The sequence below is a fragment of the Panthera onca genome, chromosome B3, assembly GCF_046562875.1.
Source record: "Panthera onca isolate mPanOnc1 chromosome B3, mPanOnc1 haplotype 2, whole genome shotgun sequence".
Classification (NCBI taxonomy): Eukaryota; Metazoa; Chordata; class Mammalia; order Carnivora; family Felidae; genus Panthera; species Panthera onca.
Window position 1 is genome coordinate 9,032,034 of NC_138344.1, and position 26,612 is coordinate 9,058,645.

The following is a 26,612-nucleotide window of genomic DNA, read 5'->3' on the forward strand; positions in this document are numbered from 1 at the left end:
GGGGCTTGAACTCACGGACCGTGAGATCATGACCTGAGCCGAAGTCGGACGCTTAACCCACCAAGCCACCCAGGCGCCCCTCAGATTCTTTAAAACAACAATATCCTGGGGCACCTGGATGGCTCAGTCGGTTAAGCATCAAACTCTTGGTTTTGGCTCTGTCATAATCTCATGGTTTCGTGAGTTCAAGTCCTACACCAGGCTCTGCACTGGCAGTGTGGAGCCTGCTTGGGATTTTCTCTCTGCCTCTCTCTCTGCTCCTCCCCTACTTGTGCTGTCTCTATCTCTCTCAAAATAAATAAGTAAACTTAAAAAAAATAAAACACCAATATGCACTGTAAACTTAGAAGAAAAAGCAGCGAACAGTGTTTCATGAATTTATGTGACCAATAAATTCTTTTTCTCTAAAGATCACAGGATCCTGGAATGCTATAGAATATGCTTTGGAAAACATGGTCTTTGCTGAACTGCTTCTATGAGGATTTTTTTTTTCGTTTGACATTTCATTATGGCTACAAGGGTCCTCATAGGCATGGGGGAGCCTTCTCAACACAAGAACTGACCATCGTTCTGCAATGTCACAATGTTACAAATAGGCCACAGCTCTTTGGTGTCTGATGCCAAATCTAAAAAAAAATAATAATAATAAAATCTAGATTTTATAAATCATGTAACCTGCTTCCCAAAGCAGATTTGGAGGCAGGTTGGTCTACTACAGAAGTCATCAAACACAATTGAGTGTGAAAGAAAAAAGTGAAAAGAAGGGTACCTGGGTGGCTTAGTTGGTCAAGTGTCCAACTGTTGGTTTAGGCTCAGGTCAATACCACAGTTCATGAGTTCAAGCCCCATGTCGGTCTCTGCGCTGAGAGTGCAGAGCCTGCTTCAGATCCTCCCTCTCCCTCTGCTCACTTGCTCTCTCTCAAGATAAATAAATAAACTTTTTTAAAAAAGTAAAAACTAAAAGCACCATTGTGCCCATGAATACAGCCCTTCAAAACAGCATCACCTTACAGACAGCAGCTACACTAATGGTGAGCACTGCATAATGTACAGAGATGTCCAATCACAATGTTGTATGATGAAATTAATGTTGTGCGTCAACCATACTCAAATAACAAAAACAACACTGTGGCCTTAGCATGTCCCCCAGCAACAAATGCAGGAGGAAGCAAAATTTCAAAGTTTTCTTCTCCTATGAATTCTCTGTTAAATGTTTGATTATTCTATTTTTATGATTAATAATATCACAACTCAACAATGCCTACCATCTTTTAGCTTAAGCTCATTTTCTTGTAAGTGAGGTTTTTCATGCAACCATCTCCCCGAATCCCCTCATTGAAATCTCTGTTCTGTTCCACCTGTCCCCAAATATGTAACACCTCTACCCTTAGGGCATGATTCTGGCTCCAGTCATACAGAAGACTTCCAGAAGTAAACCACCTATAAACTTCTGTGGGATTTCCTTTTGTAGAAATGGCTCTGTATTGTTCTCCAGAAAACGGTTTTGAGGTGAATGTTCCCATCTCGGATCCAGCAGGGCCACGTGTAATTGGACATGGCTGGGATAAATGATGAGAGAAACAGGGCTTCTGAATGCATGTGCCAACAACCAAGTATAATCACAGCCCCACAGAAGCCACAGGGGTGGGTTTCTTTACAAAAATGGGAATGAGTTCAAGGCAATTACGGGACCCCCTGAGAGGTTGTCTTCTTAGAAGAAAATCCTACCTCTCCATGAAAGACGCCAGGCTGATAAGGTAGGCTGCAGCCTTATGGGCGCCTCTCCACAGGAGTCTTCTGCTCCCCTTCTCCTTTAAACTTCCAGAAAAGACTTCACTTGACCTCAGCAGGTTACCCCGCAATGGCTATTGATAAGGTGAGAAGTACCCGCACTGAAAATCATTCATTTGTCATTGTTATCCCCTAAACAGCTGTACTCTCTGTGCCCCTAATTCAGAAGAAAGCTCACCCCTAAGGAGATGGCCTATTTTATTTGTATACAGACTAGTTCTCAGTTGTCACTTAAATACACTCATCGGAGACTGGAAGGTCTCTCAGCACAAGAGAAGGAGAGATGACACATATAAGCTAAATAAGATCCAGACAGCCTGCTGCAGGAGGGCTCTAATGGGCTCTGTCCAACTGCCCCAGCCCGCCAGTGCCTCTCTCTCTCTACATTAAACGGACTTGCTTTAAGAAGGAAGAGAAATGCTTTGTCTCTAGGTGTCTGTTCATAGATTTGCTGATTAGAAAGAAAACATGAATTTCAGATCCTTTTCCCATTAAAAATAAATGAAGTTATATTACTTATGATTTGGAAAAGAGAGTAAAAAATAATCACTTTGATCAACTACCCTAAGACAACCATAAGTAGCCTTGGCATTTATTTCTTTGGGGTCCTTTATTTGGATTTTTTACATAATTTTAATTTTATTATGTTATGGAATGGGTATCTTCCCATCAGCCCAATGGAGAAAATGATCACGCATCATTATCAAAAAGGGACTAAATGCCCTGATGCTTACCATCTAGTATTGCTTGCTACGCGCCCATACTTGGCTAACATCTTCCATGTATCAAGTAACTCAGCCTTCACAATAACCCACGTAGTAACTGCTTTTATATTCTGCACTCTTTTAAAAGACTGTGCAAATATATTCTAATTCTCTCTTTTCTTTCCTTCTCCCACTCTCTTTTTCTTACCCTACACTATACTCTATTTAACCTCTGAGAACAATGGTGGGAGCACCGGCCACCATACATGTGTATGTCTGGTGAAAAACCACGCTCAAACTTTTGGAAATTTAAGCTCTCCCAACATATGGACCCTACTTATGATCACCTTTTTATCTCTTGCCAACTCATACAGTTATAAATTCCCAGTGAGATCCTGCTTCCTTACCCTCTAAAATGTCCATCAGAAACTCTCTTGGGGCCCCATTGTCAGCCAATACTACTGGCTACCTAGGGGCAATACACAACATAATCCAGATACTTTAAAAAGTATTGTGAACACTTGAACCATCATTGCAATTATTGACAGCTTGATATGGATGATTAAAATAGAATTCCATTTGCTTGCTTCATAATTATATCATTATATTTCTTTCTTTTTGCTTTATTTTAATATTATAATTTGGACAATTATCCAACAGAGTTCCTGGCAAGCATCTGGAAGATATCAATTTGAAAGAACTAAATGCTAATTCTCTTATTATAAGAGAATAATAAAGTTTTTTAAATTGCAAAATTGTATTCATGTTGAAAAACATCCAATACACATGTCCTCCACTATAAAAATGTCTGTAATTATTAAACATACTCCATATTATAAGAGATTTACAAATTGTGAATTCCACATAGAAATGTATTTTCCACCCCTCAGCATAACCCCCAAGTAACATGCAGTTAATTCTGCCCTTGGGGTATCATTCACATTTAATTTATCACTGATCTGTTGGAAGAAAAACTATTTCTCCCTAGGATGTGTCCAAAAATAAAAATGACTAGTTTGTACTATGGAATGTACTCATTGTGTCCAGGATGGGAGGAAGTAGATTTTAAAAGAAGTCATAGAGTCAATTAGTGTGTTAAACCTAGAGAGAACAAAGACCATGCATTATTGGAAATGTAAAACCCAAAAGTGACTATATGCACTTTTCACTTTCAGGTAACAGATGTCTTTCTTACTCTGTTCTACTCATTTAGGAGAAACGATAAAGTGTCCCTTTTCCTTTGTCTCTTTTTCATTAACTCTCCTCAAACTTCCCCAGTGGGAAAAGATTCCCAGTCAATTGGCTAAGCAACAAGCCAATAAGCATCAATTCACAAGATCTCTCTTTCCCTCTCATCAAGATCAAGTAACTGGGAGGGGAGGGGGTTCCTCTTTTCTTGTGTTTCTGTCCCCGACTCAAGACAAAATTATCTCCCCACCATTGACTACTGATTCCTAAGCTATTGGTTGATTGTAAACTTCAGACCCCTGTGGTCTGACAAGAGCACAAAAGGTCAGTGGACCCTAAAGGCATAAGCTGTGACGTACAATAGTTGTAGTAGCTACGCTTTTATAGGTACATGCAACCACCACGTTGTGTGGTTGTACAATCTCTGATAGTTGGGTTCATGTCATCAACCCACCGTTTTTAGTTGAAACACCTAGTGCCATGTATATGGTTTAGCTGGATAGTGTTGTTCCCCAAACACAGTCCCATTCTCATCTCAAGATGCTCTGACAGGTCCTGGTGAGGTGCCAGCTGGTTGATTCAAGACCTGACACTTTTTCAGGCAGGGCTTGACTGCATTTGGCATCTTACTTTAAGTTACACACTTCAAAACAACGTACAGGCACCTCACAAGAACCCATCAGAGCATTCTGGGATAAGAATAAGACTATGTTTGGGGCAAATGCATGGTTCAGTTGGTTAAGTGTCCAACTCTCAATTTCAGCATATGTCACGATCGCACGGTTTGTGAGTTCAAGCTCTGCACTGGGCTCTGCATTAATAGTGAGAAGCCCACTTGGATTTTCTCTCTCTCTGCCCCTCTCCTGCTCGCATTTTAAATACATACATACATACATACTTCAGGGAGAAAAGAAAAAGAATGGGACTGTGTTTGGGGAACAACACTATCCTGCCGTACCACATCCATGGTACTTGGCATTGCAGATAAAAACCATGGGTTCGTGACTTGAACTCAACCATCATACATTATACAATCATACAACTTGATACTATGTGTGCCTGTAAAAGTGGACTGTGGTTGTACATCGTAGCAGGGAAGGACACTGATCTGATCCCAGAATAGTTCTTCTGAGTTTCTCCTACACCTCTTCTACAGTCAAGTAGAAGGGCACAGGAATAGCCTTCAAAGGCTGGTGCTCTGTTCCCTGCTTGGCCACTAGCTAGATTTGGGGTGTCTAGGCCTCCATGTTTGCATCTGCAAATGATAAGGGTAAATTAGACAATTTCCCAAACCCCTTCAAGCTCTCAAGTCTTATACTGACTGCCACTGAGAATCACATCAGAGTCTAAGATATCCCAACAAGTTTAAAGAATAGTGTCCAGGACCCGTGGATTGTTCCCCCAATAGGAAAGGCAAACACACATGTAAAGAGGAATCCCCTTCCTCAGTTGACTGTTCGCATGTAGAGCCTCTCAAGCAAGACAATAAATGCAACTGTTGAAGGGGCTCATCAATCTTGCCTGCTCTAGGTCCCCAGAGGCAAAAAGCATGTTTTATAATAAACATAGCTTGTTACAGCATAGCTCGTGACGCACATTTCTTGGATTAACTTCTTGAGATCTCTAAGTGCGATACACAAATAATACGAGTTGTGTATCTTTTGCAATCTGGAAAACAGTAAAAATCTCTCTTTAGGCAAGACAACATATGGGGAGAAGGGCAGATACACTTTCCCGAAGCAGTTAGCCAAGTGGTTTAAGATATGCCTTCTCGATGGAGGAAAACTTTCATTTATACCTGAACATTTCTTTTGAAGGCAAGGATGTTCTTGGTTATTACCATTTCCAACTCCTTATCACAGCCTTATGATGAAAATGCTCATCCTTCAGGCTAAGTAGTAGATACACTTACACATAAAACACATATTATTATAAATCTGCTTATAACATTTTGCATTAACACAGAGGATGAGAGTGCTTTATAGAAGATACTTATAGCTCGTTAATCCTCAGGGGAGCCATGAAATTGCTGGGGGGAAAGGGACAGTTTGCCAACTTTTCCAAATGACATCAAAATGCATGGTTTCAGTAGTTTGCTCAAATTTGTCTATGGAAACTTTGTCAGAGCCTTACAGAATGCAGGGATGCTAACCTCAGGTTTGGACTGACGGACACCACAGTCCTCTCATAAACAGATTAAGGCCCTTGTCTACAGTGATTCGGCATTCATTTCGTCCACCCCTCTCATACACCCTGGATCCTTCCAGCGCCTCCCACCATGGGAGCCACTGACGAGAAAAGCCTAAGTTGCTGTTTGCTTGTGGGCGCAAGGAATGTCCCCTAGCTTCATCTTTACCCTTTCATCTTCTGCTCCCTTCCTCTCCATCGGGGGATGTCCTTCAAATCTGCCTCTCAGCTGACCTTATGGTTTTTACTCCCATTTCAACTGGATAATCTCACTCCAGTCTCATGACTGCATCCTTCTTAAAGACAGAGTCCCCTGTGAAATGGCCATGCCTCCTGACCATGCCATGCCCACGAGGAGCACTGTGTGCTACTTGGGGCTTCAGAACATCACTGGTCATGCCCCCAGCCTCCTGCTCTGCCCAGGGAAGAAGATGGCACAGATATCAAGCCACCAAGTTAGGGACAGCAAAGCCTGGCTCCCCTAGGAAGGTAACAGCTTCCCAGGATGTCAGGGTCTCCTGAATGTTTCCAGGGAAACCTCAAAGAGCCTCTTCAGCCTGGCTGGGGTGCTACTGTCAAGAGGAAGTTACCATGAGGGCAGTATAGGTGTAGGGATAGTGGTAGGCCAGGTAGCAGGCGTCCTCATTGTGGGGGAAGTTGACCACAAAGGTGAGGGTATAAAAATGCTTCTGAGATGCTCCCCCTGTGACAGCAGTGCTCTGGCGATAATGATTTCTAAAAGAGAAAGGAGAAGAGAGAAGATGAGGGAGAGGTTCCAGATGCTATAAACCTCTCATGTTATATACTGGCAAAATGTTCTTCACTTGAACCACTACGTGGGTGAAATTTAAAAAGCAGAGAAACTGCCGGGTCATGAGCCAAATCAGAGCGTCTAGGCAGGTCCATCTGTCTCCTGATTGTGACATACATGCCATGAGCCTTTCCTTGCTGTGTCTGAAAATGAAGCCTATAGAGTCACTGAGCTAGAAAATAGATATGTGAATAATTCTGAGTATCCTAAGGTGCTATGGCAGACATACACTTTATTGCTCCAATGTGGGTTCCCCAGGCCCCTGCCTCTCCCCAGATCCCATAGAGTACAGCCTGTCTTTCCCTTCTGCCCACCAAGTGAGTTTATTAGTAACCACTGCTACATATTGAGTTCCAACTCGACACTTAACACATATCACCTCATGTTATCCTTGCAACAACCCATTCTGTGGGTGAAGAAACAAAAGCTTAGAAAAATTAATTTGTCAAAGATTGCAAGGATAGCAAGTGGCCAATATGGGACTTGAACCCAGATCTGTCTGTCTGCAAAGCTTTGGTTCTTTCCACTATACAATACTTGCCTCACAAAGGAATACATTTGTCACCCCAAATGTGATTTGGCTTCTTATAGCTTCAGAGTACACATTTTCCTTTGTCAAAGATGAAGAACCAATTTTGATACTTCAGAGAACAGTATCAAAGTAAATTGCACCCAGCAGTACATTCCGAGCAATATTTTCCCCACACGCCGCCAGTTATGCCCGCGCCTTGCCTGTTGATGCTGAGACAGCTGTGCAGGCTTTCCTGAGAAATGTTATCATCAAGACCGCATTAAGATGCAAAATACACCCGGACACCAAAAGATGTAATCCCACCTTTGAACATTTACAATGTTGGCTTACTTGTCCGTTGGGCTTTTGGGTTTTATTGGGGGAAAAGATGGGGAGAGGGAAGAAATAGCAAGTAATGAATCTCTGTTCTTGCAAAATGTAAAAATCACAGATTATTCTTTCTGGCTTTTTGCTACCTACATGCCACCCTCCACAAAAAAAAAAAAAAAAAAAAAAATCAAGCAAACACTAAAGAAAGAAACAAAAAACCTACTGTCTTATTTCTTGCAGTTTTGTGGTTTTTCAATATTTCTAAAACTAGGAATGGTAGTCCCACAAACTATGCCCTGCACATTCCTCTTTCCTCAGCCTCTGCCAGCACAGCTCCCTGGAGCCCTCGTCATTCTAGGGACAGAAGATACCCCCTACAGTATAAGCCCCAAGTCATTCTCCCTGTAGCTCTTTAGCATGACATTAAGAGAACCCCCCTCCTTTGTGACTACAGCCTTAGAAACTTCCACAAGGCATCTTCACCCATGATGCCATCTGGGTCTTGATACCTAATTGGGTCTACTTTCTCCATAGTTCCCCAAGGTTCTGTACTTTCTCCAGGGTCAAGGCTCTGGCTATTAGAAAGTATGTGAAGAAGCAGATGAAGGCTCAGAAAGCACACAAGCCACATATGCTCTACCTTTTATGCTCTTTCTGATTTCACTCGTAAAAGGCTCCATTGCAAATGCTCGTTGGGTCTACACCTAGCTGAACAACGGGTACCGATCAGTTACACTTCTCCACAACAGAAGAACCAAGTGAAATGAAATGAACCAGTCAAAATGATCAAAATGTTGACAACCAATCAAAATGCGGATGAGTGTTTCACCTGAGAGAATATACATATGTGAGCACACACCTGTGCTCACATATGCATATTCGTGAAGGCAAAGTCAGGTGGAAGCAAACACCTAGTGCCTTCCCAATACCAAGATTTTTGCCTGCTAACACTAGAAACAGAACCTCCATCTTTCCTCGGGTATAACTGATTTCCCTGAGGGCCAACAGGGGTGGTCTCCTTGCACATGAACCTTGCTTCTTTGTATACTTCCCACTGTGCTATTAAATACACTGAAGTCACATGACATGCGCACACATGCACGCGCGCGCACACACACACACACACACACACACACACACACCTGCTGTAGCTTGGTGGGCAAGATTCTCATGGGCAAGACTAAATGCTCCCCATCGATGAGCCGGCCCTCCCCATAATGGTTGCAGACTGCTGGGATTTAAGAAAAAAATGGGCATTACCCCACTTACAATGAGTTTCTGTTAAAGGAGATTCCATTACAACCCTGGTTTGGGGGTCTAAACCCTAGCTGAACCTAAAGCAAATGTCACCTCCCCACTGGAGTCTCCTGGTGGCCATGCTGCACCAGGAGATGACTCTACCAATAGCAAAAACTTTCCTCTTCAGGGACCTCCACACTTTCCCAAGATCACCCTCTTCATAGTGACATGTTCAATAATGTCTAAAGTGAAACACTTGGCTTGCAACAATTCAATCTGTCCATGATAAAGTTAGATTCTAAGCACAAGTCATTTTTGTTTCCCCAGTTATGATGAGAATATGCTGGGGGGTATTTGCAAGGTAGTAACATTCATCCTTTATATTTTAAGTGGTTTCCAAGCTCTTCCTTTGTACGGAAGACCCTTTCCCTCTTCTTCATTCAGACTACGTCTTCCTTCAAGACTCAACCCAAGGGTTTCCTCTTCCAAGAAGTCTTTCCTGATTATCTGCCCTTTTACACACTTCTTGCCACACTCTGTCTCTCCCTCACTGCTAACACTTTATGACAGGGATTATTCTTATCCATTTGTGTATCTTCATGTTTGGCATACCACCTGGACAGAGCAGCTGTTCAGTTGAGTCTGTAGAATAAATGGACCTATAAGACTCCAGGAGTAGTAATTAGAATGCCTAATATATTTCACCTCTAATCCTACTGGTATCTTTTTAAGGTAAGTGTTGCTATCCACACTCTACAGATGGGCAAATTGAGGATCACAGAAGGTAAGCATCTTGAGCAACTCCACACAGAAAGCTTAGTAAGCAAGACTCAACCCCATAAGTGGGCTTACTCCAAAACCAAGATTTCTTTTATTGTATCACCTGTCTCTTGGGAATGGATAAGAAGACAAGAAGTCTTTTGGCCCAATTCAGCAAGGAAGAATGTGAAGTTTGGTCTTCATAAATTAGGGCTGCTTATAAACTTAAAGTCTAATGTAAGAGAAGGAATGTAAACTAAAGCAGATGAGAGCTCATGAAAATGAAACAGATCACTGACTCTTTAAGTCACTGGTGCTGCTAAAAAGTTTCTACTAGTTATGAGCAACTGCTGACATTCACTGAACATCTACTATGTACCAAACACTGTTCTCAGCTTTCTACACACTTTTTTCCTCATTTTATGTACTCCTCGGAGCAGCTCCATGGGGGAGATGCCATTATTGTCTCCATTTTATAGATGGGGAATCTGAGACTGAGGTTGGAAAAACCTGCCCCAGGTCATACCACTCACGAGTGGTAGAAGTTTGATTCCAAGAACTTTCTCTTCTTGATCTGCTCTTCGAGATGGAGAAGAAGCCTGGTGAAAATCAAGTGCATTCTCAGATTTGCTGGATCCTCGATAGGTCCTGTTGGGTCAAAGATGACCCGGGATTGGATCGAGCCATTTATCCCACAGTTAAAACGCTTTGCTTTTCCAGCCCCTGAACCATTTGTCTTAGGAAGAATCTGCACTTTTATAATCATAAAACCTTCAATGAAGCAAGAAGCAAAGTACACAAATGCATACTTGCGAACTCAATCTATTTCCATTTGTACTTAAAAATATGCCGGGAAGTCATTTTTTTTTTTTTCCTGTGGATGCATGAAATGAGCAAATGCCAAGATACAGAGGGAAGTAGATAATCTTATAATGGCGCTGGCTCTGTTTAACATGGGTGCATCATTTCAGTTAACAGGGTCTAATAAGGCACAGCAGCCATGCCACCAGCTTCCCCATGTCCACAGCGTTACTAATATTCCCTCCAACGCCAAGTCTCCTTCCTGAGATCCCTCGGAAGGATGCACAATGGCAGAGTTCCTGTATGACATTCATCTTCATGAGTGAGCTGTTCCATCTCCTCTCAAGAGCGGAGATAAATGTCAGAAGAGATCAGCTGTTGTGTATTACACGGCCACTCAGAGCACGCCGCTTCCCTCCCTCTGCCCTTCGGCACCAAAATTACTTTAGACCTGAGCTGGGAAAGAATTCGAAAAGGTGTGAGGCTGTGTACGTTAGAGGGAGAAGCAGGCCGCAGGGAAGTAAATAAAGCAGAAACAGAAACCGTCCTTGCTTACTTTTATGGAAGGCATGGAAAAAGGAGGCTGCCCTTTTATGCCCTGCCCCCGCCCCTCACCAAGAATCCCTTTTATTTTCTGGCCTACTGGTCTGCAAGGTGGGTGGGAGAAGGGGATGAGATAGAGGAGGAGAGGGTATTCTGTGGTGGGGAGCAAATTAGTCAACTGTGCATAGGATAACATATTAGAATTTTTCCTTCAGTGTATTATGATCCAGATACTAAGAAAGAAACTCATTCGTCTGAGGTTTAATACAGTGACAGACACTACTGTCCTTATGGCGTCCAAGTCAACTTCATGGGATGAATAGTTATAAAACCAATTTCAGTAGAGCAATCTTATCCATTCTTGTTTTCCAGGGCTGGAATATGCACACCACATTACATCTTACACCTACAGTTTCATGTGTCAGGATGGCTGTATGGGAAGAGTTCCACACTTCCCTCATTCTTTTACTTTTAACTTCTGGCAACATAGTGAAGTTTGCAAAAGCCTACCTTAGATTTATAGATTATATTACCTAAATTAAATTAAACCTCACAGTACAGACTATCAGGGTTTTTTTAATTCTGCTTAGAAGCCACAGATTGATAGTAATATTAAATTTTAAGCACCAAGGGCCCAAAATACGAGAGAATGGACATGGCCAGTACCTCGTACTTTTCACACTGGCTCTTTCTCAAAGATTCTTATTTGTATAAAAACAAGCTAAAGACATCTGGGGAATTAATTAAAATCTTTTTAAAATCACGCCAAGAGCTACTGATAATAGTATTTTCCATGGTTAACCCTAAGGGTATAATATATCCTGAGTTATCAATAGCATAAAGATACAACAACTAGGGAGGAGCCAAGATGGCGGAACAGCATGGAAGTTGTTTGTGTGTCTCGCGTCCATGAACTACAGCCAGACCAACACTGAACCATCCTACACACCTAGAAAACTGATTGGAGGATTAACATAACAATCTGCATAACCGGAAGCACAGAATGCAGCAGGTATGTGGCACGGAGAGGTGAGTTTGGGGAGCAAGAAGACGTGAAGGGTAGGGAACCGCTTTTTCAGGGGAGAGAGGATGGAGACTGGGGAGCGGGGGGAGGATATGGGAAAAGCATCCCTCCCCAAAAGCAGCTGGAGAGAAGGTGGAAAATTGGAAACAGCCGCAGGGACTAAACTAAAAAGGGAGAAAGAAGAAAGAAGAAATGAGAGGGTTTTAATTCCATTAAGACTGTAAACAAGGGGAGCGCAAAGACTGCAACTCCGCAGCTCGATACCTGGCGGTGCTCTGGTGGGAAGGGTGAATCCCCAGGAGCAGAGTGGGGTCCGGGAGGTTCTCGGGCCACATGGGGAAAGGTGGTTCCACTGCTGGAAGGACATTCGGTAGAGACTGTTGAAGCCACGTGGTCCCGGCAGACCCCAGAAAACGGCCACATTCGCTGCTGCTGGAACAAGGTCATTAAGGGTGGAGCCTGGTGCCAGGCGTGTGTTGTGATTTTCCAGAATCCCTGAGACGGTGCTGCTACACTATCTCGCGAACTTTTTCTGGGGCGGGCTGGCACCTGGCCGCAGTCTCGGGGCACCGGCAGCAGCAGGGTCCGGCAGGCATTCCTGGGTGCAGCCGACATTCGGCCATTGCTCGGTGAGACCCTCCCGCAGAGGGGCGGACCGGGTCAAAGCCGCAGTCCTTCGGAAGTAAGGGGCCGGGGAAAACAGCCGCGTCTGAGACAAAACTCGGGAGAGAGGTACGGCCTGGGGCCTGGTCACGGAGAGGGAAAAAGCGAGGAGTGGACTAAAGCTGAAGACAGAGGAGGAGCGCGCGACTGCTGACCCGGGAGAACAGACCAGGTGGCTGGGTGGAGGCATTTTCACCGCTCCAGCGCATGTGCATACGCTTACGCACACGCACCTAAGAGCGCGGCAACACTCCGCCCCAGTAGGCTAGCAGCGCCATCTAGTGGAGAGTGGAGCTGTTACACTGAGCCCCGCCCAACCGGGCCGACTTCACTCTTGAAGAACACAAGTCTCACCGCCGGCTTAGTTTATGGACCATAAAGAGCTACGTACACTGACTTCTAGGGGAAAATGAAGCAATTTCAGTCCTACTTCAATCTGTTAGCAAGTTCATCTACTCAATTTTCTTTCTTTTTTTTACTATTTTCTTTTTCTCTTTTACAATTCTTTTCTTGAATACAGAAAGAGAAAAAATTCATTTTTATTTTCAATTTTTATTAAAAATATTTTTCTTTAATTTTTGTTACTATATTTTTTACTTTTGTGTAAATTTTTTCAAATTCTATTTTACTTCTATCATTTTATTTTAGTCTACTTCAGTGCATTCAACTTTTCAAATTTTTAAATAATTTCTGTTTTTTTCCTTTCTTTTTTTTTCTCTTTTTCATTTTTCTTTTTCTTGAATGAAGAGAAAAACTTCATTTTTACATTCAATTTCTATTAAAAATATTTTTATTAATTTTTATTACTATATTGTTTCCTTTTATGTAATTTTTTTCAAATTCTATTTTACTTGCATCATTTTATTTTAGTCTACTACAGTGTATTCACTTTTTTCAAATTTTCAAACGATTTCTTTTTTCTTTTTTTATCTTTTTTCTCTTTTTCATTTCTTTTTTCTTAAATACAGAAAAATAAAAAATTCATTTTATTTTTGTATATTTCTTCAAATTCTATTTTACCCTCATCATCTCATTTTAGTCTACTTCAGTGAATTCATTTTTTCAAATTCTCAAATGGTTTCCTTTTTTTTCTTTCTTTTTTTATCTTTTTCTTTTTCATTTCTTTTCTTTTTTCTTGAATACAAAAAAAGACAAACTCATATTTATTTTTAATTTTTACTACAAATATTTTTCTTTAATTTTTTTCTACTATATTCTTTACTTTTGTGTATATTTTTTCAAATTCTATTTTACCCCCATCATCTAATTTTAAGCTACTTCAGTGTATGCATTTTTTCAAATTCTCAAACGATTTCCTTTTTTTTTCTCCCCCCCCCATTTTTTTTCTCTAATCTTTCAAACCACTTTCAACACCCAGACCAAAACACACCTAGGATCTAGCATCATCTATTGAATTTGTGTGTGTGTGTAATTTTTAATTTTAATATTTTTTTAATTTTAATTTTTTAATTTCAATTTATCTACCTTATTAATTCCTTTTCTACCTTCAAAATGACAAAACGAAGGAATTCACCCCAAAAGAAAAAGCACAAATGAATGACAGCCAAGGATTTAACCAACACAGATACAAGCGAGATGTCTGAACCAGAATTTAGAATCACAATAATAAGAATACTAGCTGGAGTCGAAAACAGATTAGAATCCCTTTCTGCAGAGATAAAAGAAGTAAAAAATAGCCAGAATGGAATTAAAAATGCTATAACTGAGCTGCAATCACAGATGGATGCAGTGGCGGCAAGGAAGTTTGAGGCAGAACAGAGAATCAGCAATGTAGAAGACAAACTTATAGAGAATAACGAAGCAGAAGAAAAGAGGGAGATTAAGGCAAAAGAGCACGATTTAAGAATTAAAGAAATAGGTGACACATTAAAAAGGAACAAAACAGAATCATAGGGGTCCCAGAAGAGGAAGAGAGAGAAATAGGGGTAGAAGGGTTATGTGAGCAAATTATAGTGGAAAACTTTCCTAACCTGGGGAAAGACACAGACATCAAAATCTGGGAAGCACAGAGGACCCCCATTAGACTCAAAAAAAAAAAAAAAAAAAAAAAAAACCCACAACCATCAACAAGGCACATCATAGTCAAATTCACAAAATATTCACGCAAGGAGAGAATCATGAAAGCAGCAAGGGAAAAAAGTCCCTAACCTACAAGGGAAGACAGATAAGGTTTGCAGCAGACCTACCACAGAAACGTGGAAGGCCAGAAAGGAGTGGCAGGATATATTAAACGCGCTGAATCAGAAAAATATGTAGCCAAGAATTCTTTATCCAGCAAGGCTGTCACTCAAAATAGAAGGAGAGATAAAAAGTTTCCCAGACAAACAAAAAATACAGGAGTTTGTGACCACTTAACCAGCCCTGCAAGAAATTTTAAGGGGGACTCTCTGAGGAGAGAAAAGATGGAAAAAAAAGAAAAAGAAAAAGAAACCCAAACCAACAAATAAAGACCAAAAGCAACAAAGACTAGAAAGGACCAGAGAACACCACCAGAAACTCCAACTTTACAAGCAACATAATGGCAATAAATCCCTATCTTTCAGTACTCACTCTGAACGTCAATGGACTCAATGCTCCAATTAAAAGACATAGGGTAACAGAATGGATAAGAAAACAAGATCCATCTATATGCTGTTTGCAAAAGACCCACTTTAGACCTAAACACACCTTCAGATTGAAAGTAAGGGGATGAAGAACCATCTATCATGCTAATGGTCAACAAAAGAAAGCCAGAGTAGCCATAGTTATATCAGACAATCTAAACTTTAATAAAGACTGTAACAAGAGATACAGAAGGGCATTATATCATAATTAAGGGGTCTATCCACCAAGAAAACCTAACAATTGTAAACATTTATGCACCAAATGTGCAGGAACCCAAATATATAAATCAATCAATCACAAACATAAAGAAACTCCTTGATAATAATAGTAGGAGATTTCAACACCCCACTCACAGCAATGGACAGATCATCTAGTCAAAAAATCAACAAGGAAACAATGGCTGTGAATGACACTGGACCAGATAGACTTAACAGATATATTCAGAACATTTCATCCTAAAGCAGCAGAATATACATTCTTCTCCAGTGCACATGGAACGATCTCCAGAATAGACCACATACTGGGACACAAATCAGCCCTCAGCAAGTACAAAAAGATTGAGATCGTACCATGCATATTTTCAGTCCACAACACTATGAAACTCGAAATCAACCACAAGAAAATTTGGAAAGTTAACAAATACTTGGAGACTGAAGAACATCCTACTAAAGAATGAATGGGCTAACTAAGCAGTTAAAGAGGAAATTAAAACGTATGTGGAAGCCAATGAATATAATAACACCACAACCCAAAACCCCTGGGACTCAGCAAAGGTGGTCATAAAAGGAAAGTATATAGCAATCCAAGCCTTGCTAAAGAAGGAAGAAAGATCTCAGATACACAACCTAACCTTATTCCTTAAAGAGCTGGAAAAAGAACAGCAAATAAAACCCCAAACTGGCAGAAGACAGGAAATAATAAAGATTAGACTGGAAATTAATGCTATCAAAACAAACAAACAAACAAACAAAAAAAAAGTAGAACAGATCAATGAAACCAGAGGCTGGTTCTTTGAAAGAATTAACAAAATTGATAAATCACTAGGCAATTTGATCAAAAAGAAAAAGGAAAGGACCCAAATAAATAAAATCAAGAATGAAAGAGGAGAGATCACAACCAACACAGCAGAAATACAAACAATAATATGCCAATAAAATGGTAAATCTGGAAGAAATGGACAAATTCCTAGAAACACATACACTACCAAAACTGAAACAGGAAGCAATAGAAAATTTGAACAGACCCATAACCAGTAAGGAAATCGAATTAGTAATCAAAACTCTCCCAAAAAAGCAACAGTCCAGGCCCAGATGGCTTTCCAGGGGAATTCTACCAAACATTTAAGGAAGAGTTAACACCTATTCTCTTGAAGGTGTTCCAAAAAATAGAAATGGAAGGAAAACTTCCAAACTCTTTCTATGAAGCCAGCATTACCTTGATTCCAAAACCAGACAGAGACTCCACTAAAAAGGAGAACTCTAGACCAATTTCCCTGATGAACATGGATTCAAAAATCCTCAACAAGACATTAGCCAACCAGATCCAACTATACATTAAAAAAATTATTCACCACAACCAAGTGGGATTTATACCTGGAATGCAGGGCTGGTTCAATATCCACAAAACAATGAACGTGATTCATCACATCAATAAAAGAAAGGACAAGAACCATATGGTCCTCTCAATAGATGCAGAGAAAGCACTTGACAAAATACAGCATCCTTCCTTGATAAAAACCCTCAAGAAAGTAGGGATAGAAGGGGCATACCTCAAGATCATAAAAGCCATATGTGAACGACCCAACGCTAATATCATCCTCAATGGGGAAAAACTGAGAGCTTTCCCCCTAAGGTCAGGAATAAGACAGGAATATCCACTCTTGCCACTGTTATTCAACATAGTATTGGAAGTCTTAGCCTCTGCAATCAGACAACACAAAGAAATAAAAGGCATCCAAATCAGCCAGGAGGAGGTCAAACTTTCACTCTTTGCAGATGACATGATACTTTATAGGGAAAACCCAAAGGATTCCACCAAAAAACTACTAGAATTGATTCATGAATTCAGCAAAGTTTCAGGATATAAAATCAACGCACAGAAATCAGTTGCATTCCTATACACCAACAATGAAGTGACAGAAAGAGAAATTAAGGAATCAATCCCATGTACAGTTGCACAAAAAACCATAAAATACCTAGGAATAAATCTAACCAAAGAGGTGAAAAATCTATACACTGAAAACTATAGAAAAGTTATGAAAGAAATTGAAGAAGACACAAAAAAATGGAAAAATATTCCATGCTCCTGGATAGGAAGAACAAACATTGTTAAAATGTCAATACTACCCAAAGCTATCTACATATTCAATGCAATTCCTATCAAAGTAACACCAGCATTCTTCACAGAGCTAGAACAAATAATCCTAAAATTTGTATGGAACCAGAAAAGGCCCCAAATAGCCAAAGAGATCTTGAAAAAGAAAACCAAAGCTGGAGGCATCACAATCCCAGACTTCAAGCTATACTACAAAGCTGTAATCATCAAGACAGGATGGTACAGGCACAAGAACAGACACTGAGATCAATGGAACAGAATACAGAACCCAGAAATGGACCCGCAAACATATGGCCAACTAATCTTTGACAAAGCAGGAAAGAATATCCAATGGAATAAAGACAGTCTCTTCAGCAAATGGTGCTCGGAAAACTGGACAGCGACATGCAGAAGAACGAACCTGGACCACTTTCTTACACCATACACAAAAATAAACTCAAAATGGATGAAAGACCTCAATGTAAGACAGGAAGCCATCAAAATCCTCGAGGAGAAAGCAGGCAAAAACCTCTTTGATCTTGCCCACAGCAACTTCTTACTCAACATGTCTTCAGAGGCAAGGGAAACAAAAGCAAAAATGAACTACTGGGACCTCATCGAAATAAAAAGCTTCTGCACAGCGAAGGAAACAATCAGCAAAACTAAAAGGCAACCGACAGAATGGGAGAAGATATTTGCAAATGACATATCAGATAAAGGATTAGTATCCAAAATCTATAAAGAACTTATCAAACTCAACACCCAAAAAACAATCCAGTGAAGAAATGTGCAAAAGACATGAATAGACACTTCTCCAAGGAAGACATCCAGATGGCCAACCGACACATGAAAAAATGCTCAACATCACTCATCACCAGGGAAATACAAATCAAAACCACAATGAGATATCACCTTACACCTGTCAGAATGGCTAACATTAACAACTCAGGCAACAGCAGATGTTGGCAAGGATGCGGAGAAAGAGGATCTCTTTTGCATTGTTGGTGGCAATGCTGGTGCAGCCACTCTGGAAAACAGTATAGAGGTTCCTCAAAAAACTAAAAATAGAACTACCCTACGACCCACAAATTGCACTACTAGGCATTTATCCACGGGATACAGGTATGCTGTTTCAAAGGGTCACGCACCCCAGTGTTTATAGCAGCACTATCAACAATAGCCAAAGTATGGAAAGAGCCCAAATGTCCATCGATGGATGAATGGATAAAAAAAAAAAATGTGGTACACACACACACACACACACACACACACACACACACACAATGGAGTATTACTCGGCAATCAAAAAGAAAGAAATCTTGCCATTTGCAAGCATGTGGATGGAACTGGAGGGTATTATGCTAAGTGAAATTAGTCAGAGAAAGACAAAAATCATGACTTCACTCATATGAGGACTTAAAGAGACAAAACAGATGAAAATAAGGGAAGGGAAACAAAAATAATATAAAAACAGGGAGGGGGACAAAACAGAAGAGATTCATAAACATGGAGAACAAACTGAGGGTTACTGGAAGGGTTGTGGGAGGGTGGATGGGCTAAATGGGTAAAGGGCACTAAGGAATCTACTCCTGAAATCATTGTTGCACTATATACTAATTTGGATGTAAATTCTAAAAAATGACAGATACATTTTTTTTAAAAAAAGATACAACAACTAGAGGGGCATCCGGGTGGCTCAGTTAAGCACCTGACTCTTGGTTTCAGCTCAGGTCGTGATCTCACAGTTTGTGGGTTCTGAACCCCACATCGGGCTCTGCACTGACAGCTCAGAGCCTGCTTGGGATTCTTTCTCTCTTCCTCTCTCTCTGCCTCCCCCCACCACCCACTTGCACGTGTGCCTATGCTCTCTGTCTCCAAAATAAATAAGCTAAAAAACTTTAAAAAAAATAATAAAGATATAACAACTAGGTAAACCTTTGCAGTTATTATTTGTCCCATCTTTTTTTTTCGTCATTTACAATTTTAACTCTTTGCATGTCTTCCAACATACATAATATATTAGTATAGTAATGCATGCATAAGTGATTAAAATAATTTAGGAACAGATTTATATTACAAGTACATGCATGACTATATCTTATCAAAACAAGCAGGAGATCACTTTCAAACTGATGACAACCAGACCCACAAGGCTGTCAGCCCATATTCTTCACTGATCACTGTTTTTGTCACTTTGTGAAGGAAATGAGTATCTCATTCCTTTCAAGTGTCTGTTTCTCCTCTACCCTTCCACATATGTACTCAGGTATAATAAGCACCCTAGGACCCCCTTTAGAACATCACACTAAATCTAGGAACTTAATAGCATAATAGAAACAGAACTTCTGGGGTGCCTGGATGGCTCAGGCAGTTAAGTAGCTGACTCTTGATCTCAGCTCAGGTCATGATCTCACAGTTCATGAGTTAGAGCCCTGCTTCAAGCTTTGTGCTGACAGTGTAGAGCCTGCTTGGGTTTCTGTCTCTCCTTCTCTCTGCCCCTCCCCTGCTCACTCTGTCTTTCTCTCTCTCTCAAAATAAATAAATAAACTTAAAAAAAATAAGAAATAGAACTTCTGAGTTTCTGATGACATTTTGGAAACATGGAGAAATAAGGAGGTAACGTTCTCTCAAAGTAATACACCAGAGAGAATAAAGGCAGGGGTGATGCAAACACATCATTGAGAGCAGATCAACTCAAAGACATTGATGGGTAAAAAGGGAGAAACATGTTACATAGTCCAAGGCATTCTACAATAGGGAGAGGTGTCCTGAGTTGTGGCTGAATAGAGACACACACATCTATCCTGTCATTAAATCCCATTATTGGAAATATGTTAACATAATGTGGTGAATAATTGTAAAACAAACTATGTTACAATGTAGCAATCTTATCCATTCATCTCTGTTGTATTCATGACTGCAATATGAAAAATGAATTACATTACACATTCATGGTTTTCATGGTACCCCTCTGTTGCTCTTTAATCACATAACAATTGTCTTGTTAATGAATCTAACTAACAGCTATTAACATTAATGTTGGCTTTCCTTTAGGCCAAGGCTGAGCTTTTGCATGTGTGGCTTCTTCCTCCCTCTCTCTCTGGCAGATGCTCAGTGCTCAGTCCCCACAAGCCTGCTCTTTATTCCCCGCCTCCCAGAGAAGCAGCCTCTGGGGAGAGTTCTTCTCCACTGGGAGAGAATACTGAATGTTGTGTTTGTCCAATCTCTTCACTAAGCTCCAGATCCAAGCAGGTGGCAAGCCGGATCTTTCATGTGTATTTAGCATTACTATTTTCACAGGACACACCAAGGTTCAAATTTAGGTTTCCACTGTTTCTCCCTGCAGCTGTTGGCTTCTACCAACTGGAGATGAATTTTAGTCTAAACCTCTTTGGAACAAATACAGATCCGGACAGTTGCTAGATATGTAGGCCAGGGAGTAATTGCCATATAGGTGAATGGAATACCAACAAAACTATAACATTTTGCTGTTATTCTAAAGAATATAATGAAAATATCACCAGGTCCATATCCTAATACATCAAGGGTTGAAGACGGCCAACTCTTTTATTACAAACTGTAAGGCAGCCCAGTTCTGTATTTTGTAGACTAGACTTATCTCTATGGTGACTTTTGCCTTTGTGTCTGTTGGAGCAACACGATTCCTGACCTTTCCTATCTATCAGTGCTCCTGTCCTCAGTCTCAAAAGCCAAAAGGCATGAGAGGATACACTCTCTTTCTTTTTCATTATTAATAACAATACTAAACTCCAGAATGTCTGATAATACTCTTATAATATCAGAAAGAGCTACAACTTGCTTTATCTAAGAAAACAAGTGCTAGCCTATCAGTTTTTACAAGAAGCTAGCAGTGAGCTAATAATTAATTACCTATTTCCTGCCTGTCCTAACAATTCCTCTCCTTTTATCTTATGAATTTGTATTTTACTTTCCATCAAAAGAAAATGCACAAATGAGCAATTCATGGCTTGGGAATCCATTTCTTTTATCAACAGATATGGATAATTTAGATTTCATTACAACCTTGCAGAATAAATTGATGGAACTGGCTACTGATCAAGGGTTGAAGATGAATTCTGGAAATGCTCCCTCTTTTGTTTTTTCCAAAACATCATCTTGCTGTGGAGGAGTAGTCCCTTAGGTATATCTGTCACAGACCCACTCCCATCTACTTCAGAAAACTGAAGCACTGGCTGAGTAAGAATAGGCCAGAACATCTCAGAATTTTTGTTGGCCAGGATACGTGGAAAGAGGTCAAGTACTGAAGCTTGATGTACTAACCACAGGTTGAGTATGTACAAGTTCTAATGTGCAACAACCAGGTCTAAGAGTTTCAATTTGTCTAAGTGAGGACAGGTGAGTTTTCTGAAAATCAAAAGATTTCTTGGGGTGCCTGGGTGGCTCAGTCAGTTAAGTATCTGACTCTTGGTTTCAGCTCAGGTCATGATCTCACCCTTCATGAGTTCAAGCCCCACATTGAGCTTTGTGCTGACAGCGCAGAGCCTGCTTGGGATTCTCTGTCTCCCTTTCTCTCTGCTCCTTCCCTGCTCACACAGTCTCTTTCTCAAAAAGAAATAAATAAACATTAAAAAAATGATTTCTTGGGTTCCAATGCCGGTGCCATTTAACATGCCTGCGCTTCTGAAGGGCATTTGCCATCGGGACAGAGACAAGTGCAGCAGACAAGCAGAGACGGCTGAGGTTTATAAGATCAACGTGAAGAGCAGGAAATTGAGGAAGAATGAAAGAGCAGAGGAAAGGAAGCTAGCAACACTGTGACTTACTTGTAATAGCAGATTTCATAGCCCATCCGTATCCAGGTGGGTCTGCCAAGAAGAGCCTCCTTCACAGAATACAGAGTTGGCTGCATTCCTGCATGGAACAAAGGCGGGATTAATCTCTGGGGAAAGAGGGAATGGAAAGAGGGTTGTGGTCCTCCGAATCATGGCCCTCCAAGATAGCCAGATCCTAACCCCTGGAACCCATGAATGGCACCTTAGATGGCAAAAGGGATTTCATAGATGTGATTAAATTAAAGATCTTGAGATGGGGAGATTATCCTGGTGGGCCCTAAATGCAATCACTTATGTCCTCATAAGAGGGAGGGAGAGGGAAGTTCGACTGCCCAGGAAAAGCCATGTGATTGAAGCAGGCAGAAAGAGACTGGGAAAGGCTATGCTATTGGCTTTAAAGGTGGAAGAAGGAGCCATAAGCCAAGGGATATGAGGAACTTAGCTCCAAAAGCTGGGGGGAGGGGTGCCTGGGTGGCTCAGTCAGTTGAGCGTCTGACTTCGGCTCAGGTTATGATCTCACGGTTTGTGGGTTCTAGCCCCACATCAGGCTCTGTGCCGACAGCTCAGAGCCTGGAGCCTGCTTTGGATTCTGTGTCTCCTTCTCTCTCTACCCCTCCCCCACTTGTGCTCTATCTCTCTCTGTCTCTCAAAAATAAATAAATTAAAAAACAAAAAAGCTGGGGGGAAAAAAAAGAAAAAAGAAAATCCCCAAGATGCTCCAGAGGGAGAATGGCCTTTCTGGCACCTTGACTGTAGCCCAGTGAAACTGACTTTGGACTTCCGGACTCTGGAATTGTAAGAGAGTAAATCCGTCTTGTTTTAAGCCACCAAGTTTGTGACAATTTGTTATAGCAACCATACAGAGCAAATGCAAGAGTTGAGGTTCATATTTTCTCTTTCTATTTAAAAGAGTGTATTTAGTCAGTACAAAATAGAGGCGGTAACCTGTGTGCAGACATAGAGGTATGGGAACATTTATTCCTTACTCAAAGCCACTCAATAAATTAGGATATGACCTAGCACTAACACACATAATTTTCCATTCCTGGAAATGTTCAAAATAAATGTGGGCTGCTAGTCAATTTGTCCCTTAAATCTCTCCTCCAAAATGGCCACAGGTATTCAGTAGAATTTGAACTTTCCCCATGTTTTCTTGGAGCTTAAATCAGCGTTGTCCAATTGGATTGCGCTGTTTTCCTGTCTGGGGCAAATAGGTCAGTATATTTGCTACTGTAGGATTTAGGTGATGGAGAGAAGGAATAAATGAGAGTGCTCACCGACCTCAAAAAGTTCAAGGTGGGGCAAGGCAGTCAGGAAGGGGTGGAATGTTGTGTATGGCATTAACATGCCACAGCAGAGTGGAACTTCCAGACTGCCTTCCATGGTGGTGGTTTGCCATAAGTTGGCCACCACCTTGCCACATCTGGGACCAAAACATTCAGCCCAACTTCAAACCCTTTGGGAACCCAAAGAGAGCTTCCAGTAATAATCCAAACAACCAGATGGGCATCATTCCTGGTGTTAGCCAGAAGACCTCTGTTCCCCAAGAGCTCATACCGTAGTTAAACTGGCTGTTGGGCTTCTCACAGTTGATGATGTTGAAGCGGTATGGAACAGCAGCTCTCATGCCGCTCACCTTGAAGTAGAACCACTGTTGATGTTGGCTGCTATTCACATCAGCGTTGACCAGCAAGTCATATTCCAGCCTGCAAAGTCAGAAGCAAGATTGGAGGGCTAGGAGTCTTTGAGGTAACTTCCAACACTGAAGAGCCTACAAACGTCAGATTCTAGATGACAGATCTAAGACCCAGGATCTCAGCTGGCCGGTAAGTTACAATGATCATACTTACCTCACAATATCGGACACACTGGCTATAGAAATTTGGGGAGAGGAGAGCAGGCTTGTGGTATTAAGAGAATCAATTATACAACGGTAGCATATCTTTTTATTAAACTGTAATGGATTTTCTCTCCAGTAGGAAAGAACGCAAGTGCATGATACCCCAGAGAAAATTCAATCACATCTGGTTGGATATGTCATTATTATTTGATGCTACACATTACTTTTGAGCCTCAGTCTCCTCATATGGAAAATGGAAATAGTGTCTAAATTCGCAGTGCTGTTCTTAAAGATCAAGCGGAGAGTTGATGTAAACCCCCGGCAAAGCAACAAACGTGAATTAGACTAGGAAGGCAGGAGTTGTGTGTTCATTTTGTCCCTTTTTAACTGATTTAACTTACATGCAGTGAACAGCACAAGTTTTAAGTGTAAGAATCAGTGAATTTAAACAAATTCATCTGGACACTCCTGCTTGACAATTACCCAGATCAAGATACAGGCCATTTCCAGTGCCCCCAGGAGACTCTTGTGTGGCCCCTCTCAGTCACTATCTGCAAGGGGAATCATTTTTTTTGCGCTTTAGCAACAAAATTAACAATGCAGCTTGGACTTCAGCATTCTTACCGGTACAGTTCATTTTCCAAAATAGTATCATTCCATCCCCTTGGCATGTTCTTTGAGTTTCTCTTCTAGAAGGGGTGATGTTTTTGCCCTGATATGTTCATAGTCTGCTGCTCTGGAGCCCTGACCCCTGGCATTTGCAGTGAGATTTGTAGAGGGGTGGGGCTTTGCAGAATGCATAAAAGTAGGGCTATCTGATACAGGTCCACTGCCCATGCTGTCCTTCTAAACATCTCAATCGAACCAAACCATCCAGCCCGCCATACAATGAACGAAGCATAATCTACTGAGTGACATTCATGAGGACAAATTTGGAAAGATGATGACCCTCAAATTGTCTGCTATGCCCACAATCCTTTCCAAAAACTGGTCATAAAAAGTCCTTGCCTAGAAGTAGGTTTGTTTTCTGTCATTTGACTCTGTTACCCTGACCAAAACTAATCAGTTTAGGATTCCACACTCCAGCCAAAGGCAGATATATGGTATATGGAGAGAAAGATCAGCAACACAGGCACATCACGGACTGACCACTGTACCACTATGAGACCCCGGATTAGGTTTTCTCTCCTGGATCCCTTAAATATGACATATAGAGAAAACGAGTAATAAAAGCTGGCACTATAGCAAGAAGTTAGAAGCTGAGCTGGTAATGAAAAGAGAAGGTGGAGAAGGAATCTCAACATAATTGCCTTTCTCTTCTTCAGCCAAAGTAGCTCAACTTATATTTGTCTTATATGTTGGGCTTCCTTGAAACAGTTCATGCACAAAACAAAAAAGGATCACCACTCGCCTGCCCCCCAAAAAACAGAAAAACTTCAAAAATGACTCCTCAGGTAGGGGTGCCTGGGTGACTCAGCTTGTTAAGTGTCTGACTTCAGCTCAGGTCATGATCTCATGGTTCATGGGTTTGAGCCCCCCATTGGGCTCTGCACTGACAGTGTGGAGCCTGCTTTGGATTCTCTCTCTCCCTCTCTCTCTACCTCTTCCCTGCTCTCTTTCCCTTTCTAAAAATAAAATAAATTATATATATATAAAATACATATATATATACATACCCTCAGATAGATACAAAACAGGCCAGACTATACTAAGTTCTATGCTCTAGCTATGGTGAATACCCATCTCTGAAGATAAGCTAATGCTGACTGAGGGCTTACCATGTGCCAGGTACTATTCTAAGAGCTTGATGTGTTTTTAGTTAAGTCTCAAATACATCACTATAATGTGGGTGCTATTACTGTCCCCATTTTCTGGGTCAGGAAAGAAAAGCATGGAGTTGGTTAGGTAATTGCTCAAAGTCTCCTGGTTGGAAAGGGGTGAGGCTGCCCCTGGCAGTCTGATCCCAGAGTCTGTGACGACCACCCCCTTAACTGTTCTGTTGTTTTCAGGAGTTTACACATAGAATATGGATTGTATATCCTGATTCTGGCAATGAAAAATATAGGTCACACTGGTGTAGAGGAAAGAATTATAACATAGCAGTCTCTTCTGCACTGGAAATCTATGTTTTGTTTCCCCCCTCTTTTAGTTTGTGCAGCCCTAGGCTTTCCTTGCCTGTGAAATAATTTTCCTTTTTTTTTTTTTTTTTTAATGTTTATTTTTGCAAGAGAGCATGAGCAGAGGAGGAGCAAAGAGAAGAGGATACGGGATCTGATGCGGGCTCCGCGCTGACAGGAGCAAGCCCAATACAGGGCACAAACTCACAAACCATGAGATCCTACCTGAGCTGAAATTGGACACTCAATCCACTGAACCACCCAGGCGCCCCTGAAATACTTGTCTATTAACAAGAGCTCATTGAGAGTTTCTGTCAAAGAAGCATGACACTAAATATGCCCTTGAACTAAG

At 41.1% G+C, this 26,612-nt stretch overlaps 1 protein-coding gene across 1 annotated transcript in view; it reads right to left on the reverse strand.

Annotated features, from left to right (window-relative positions):
- The window catches only part of AGBL1 (AGBL carboxypeptidase 1), a 754,644-nt gene that overhangs the window by 561,057 nt on the left and 166,975 nt on the right, over positions 1–26,612 (reverse strand). Inside the window, exons 14-16 of the mRNA XM_078448995.2 lie at positions 23,861–24,009; positions 22,295–22,382; positions 6,461–6,605 (exon numbers count right to left, since the gene is read on the reverse strand). Coding sequence (XP_078305121.2) covers positions 6,461–6,605; positions 22,295–22,382; positions 23,861–24,009 — 382 coding nt within the window. The remainder of the gene's footprint in view (positions 1–6,460; positions 6,606–22,294; positions 22,383–23,860; positions 24,010–26,612) is intronic.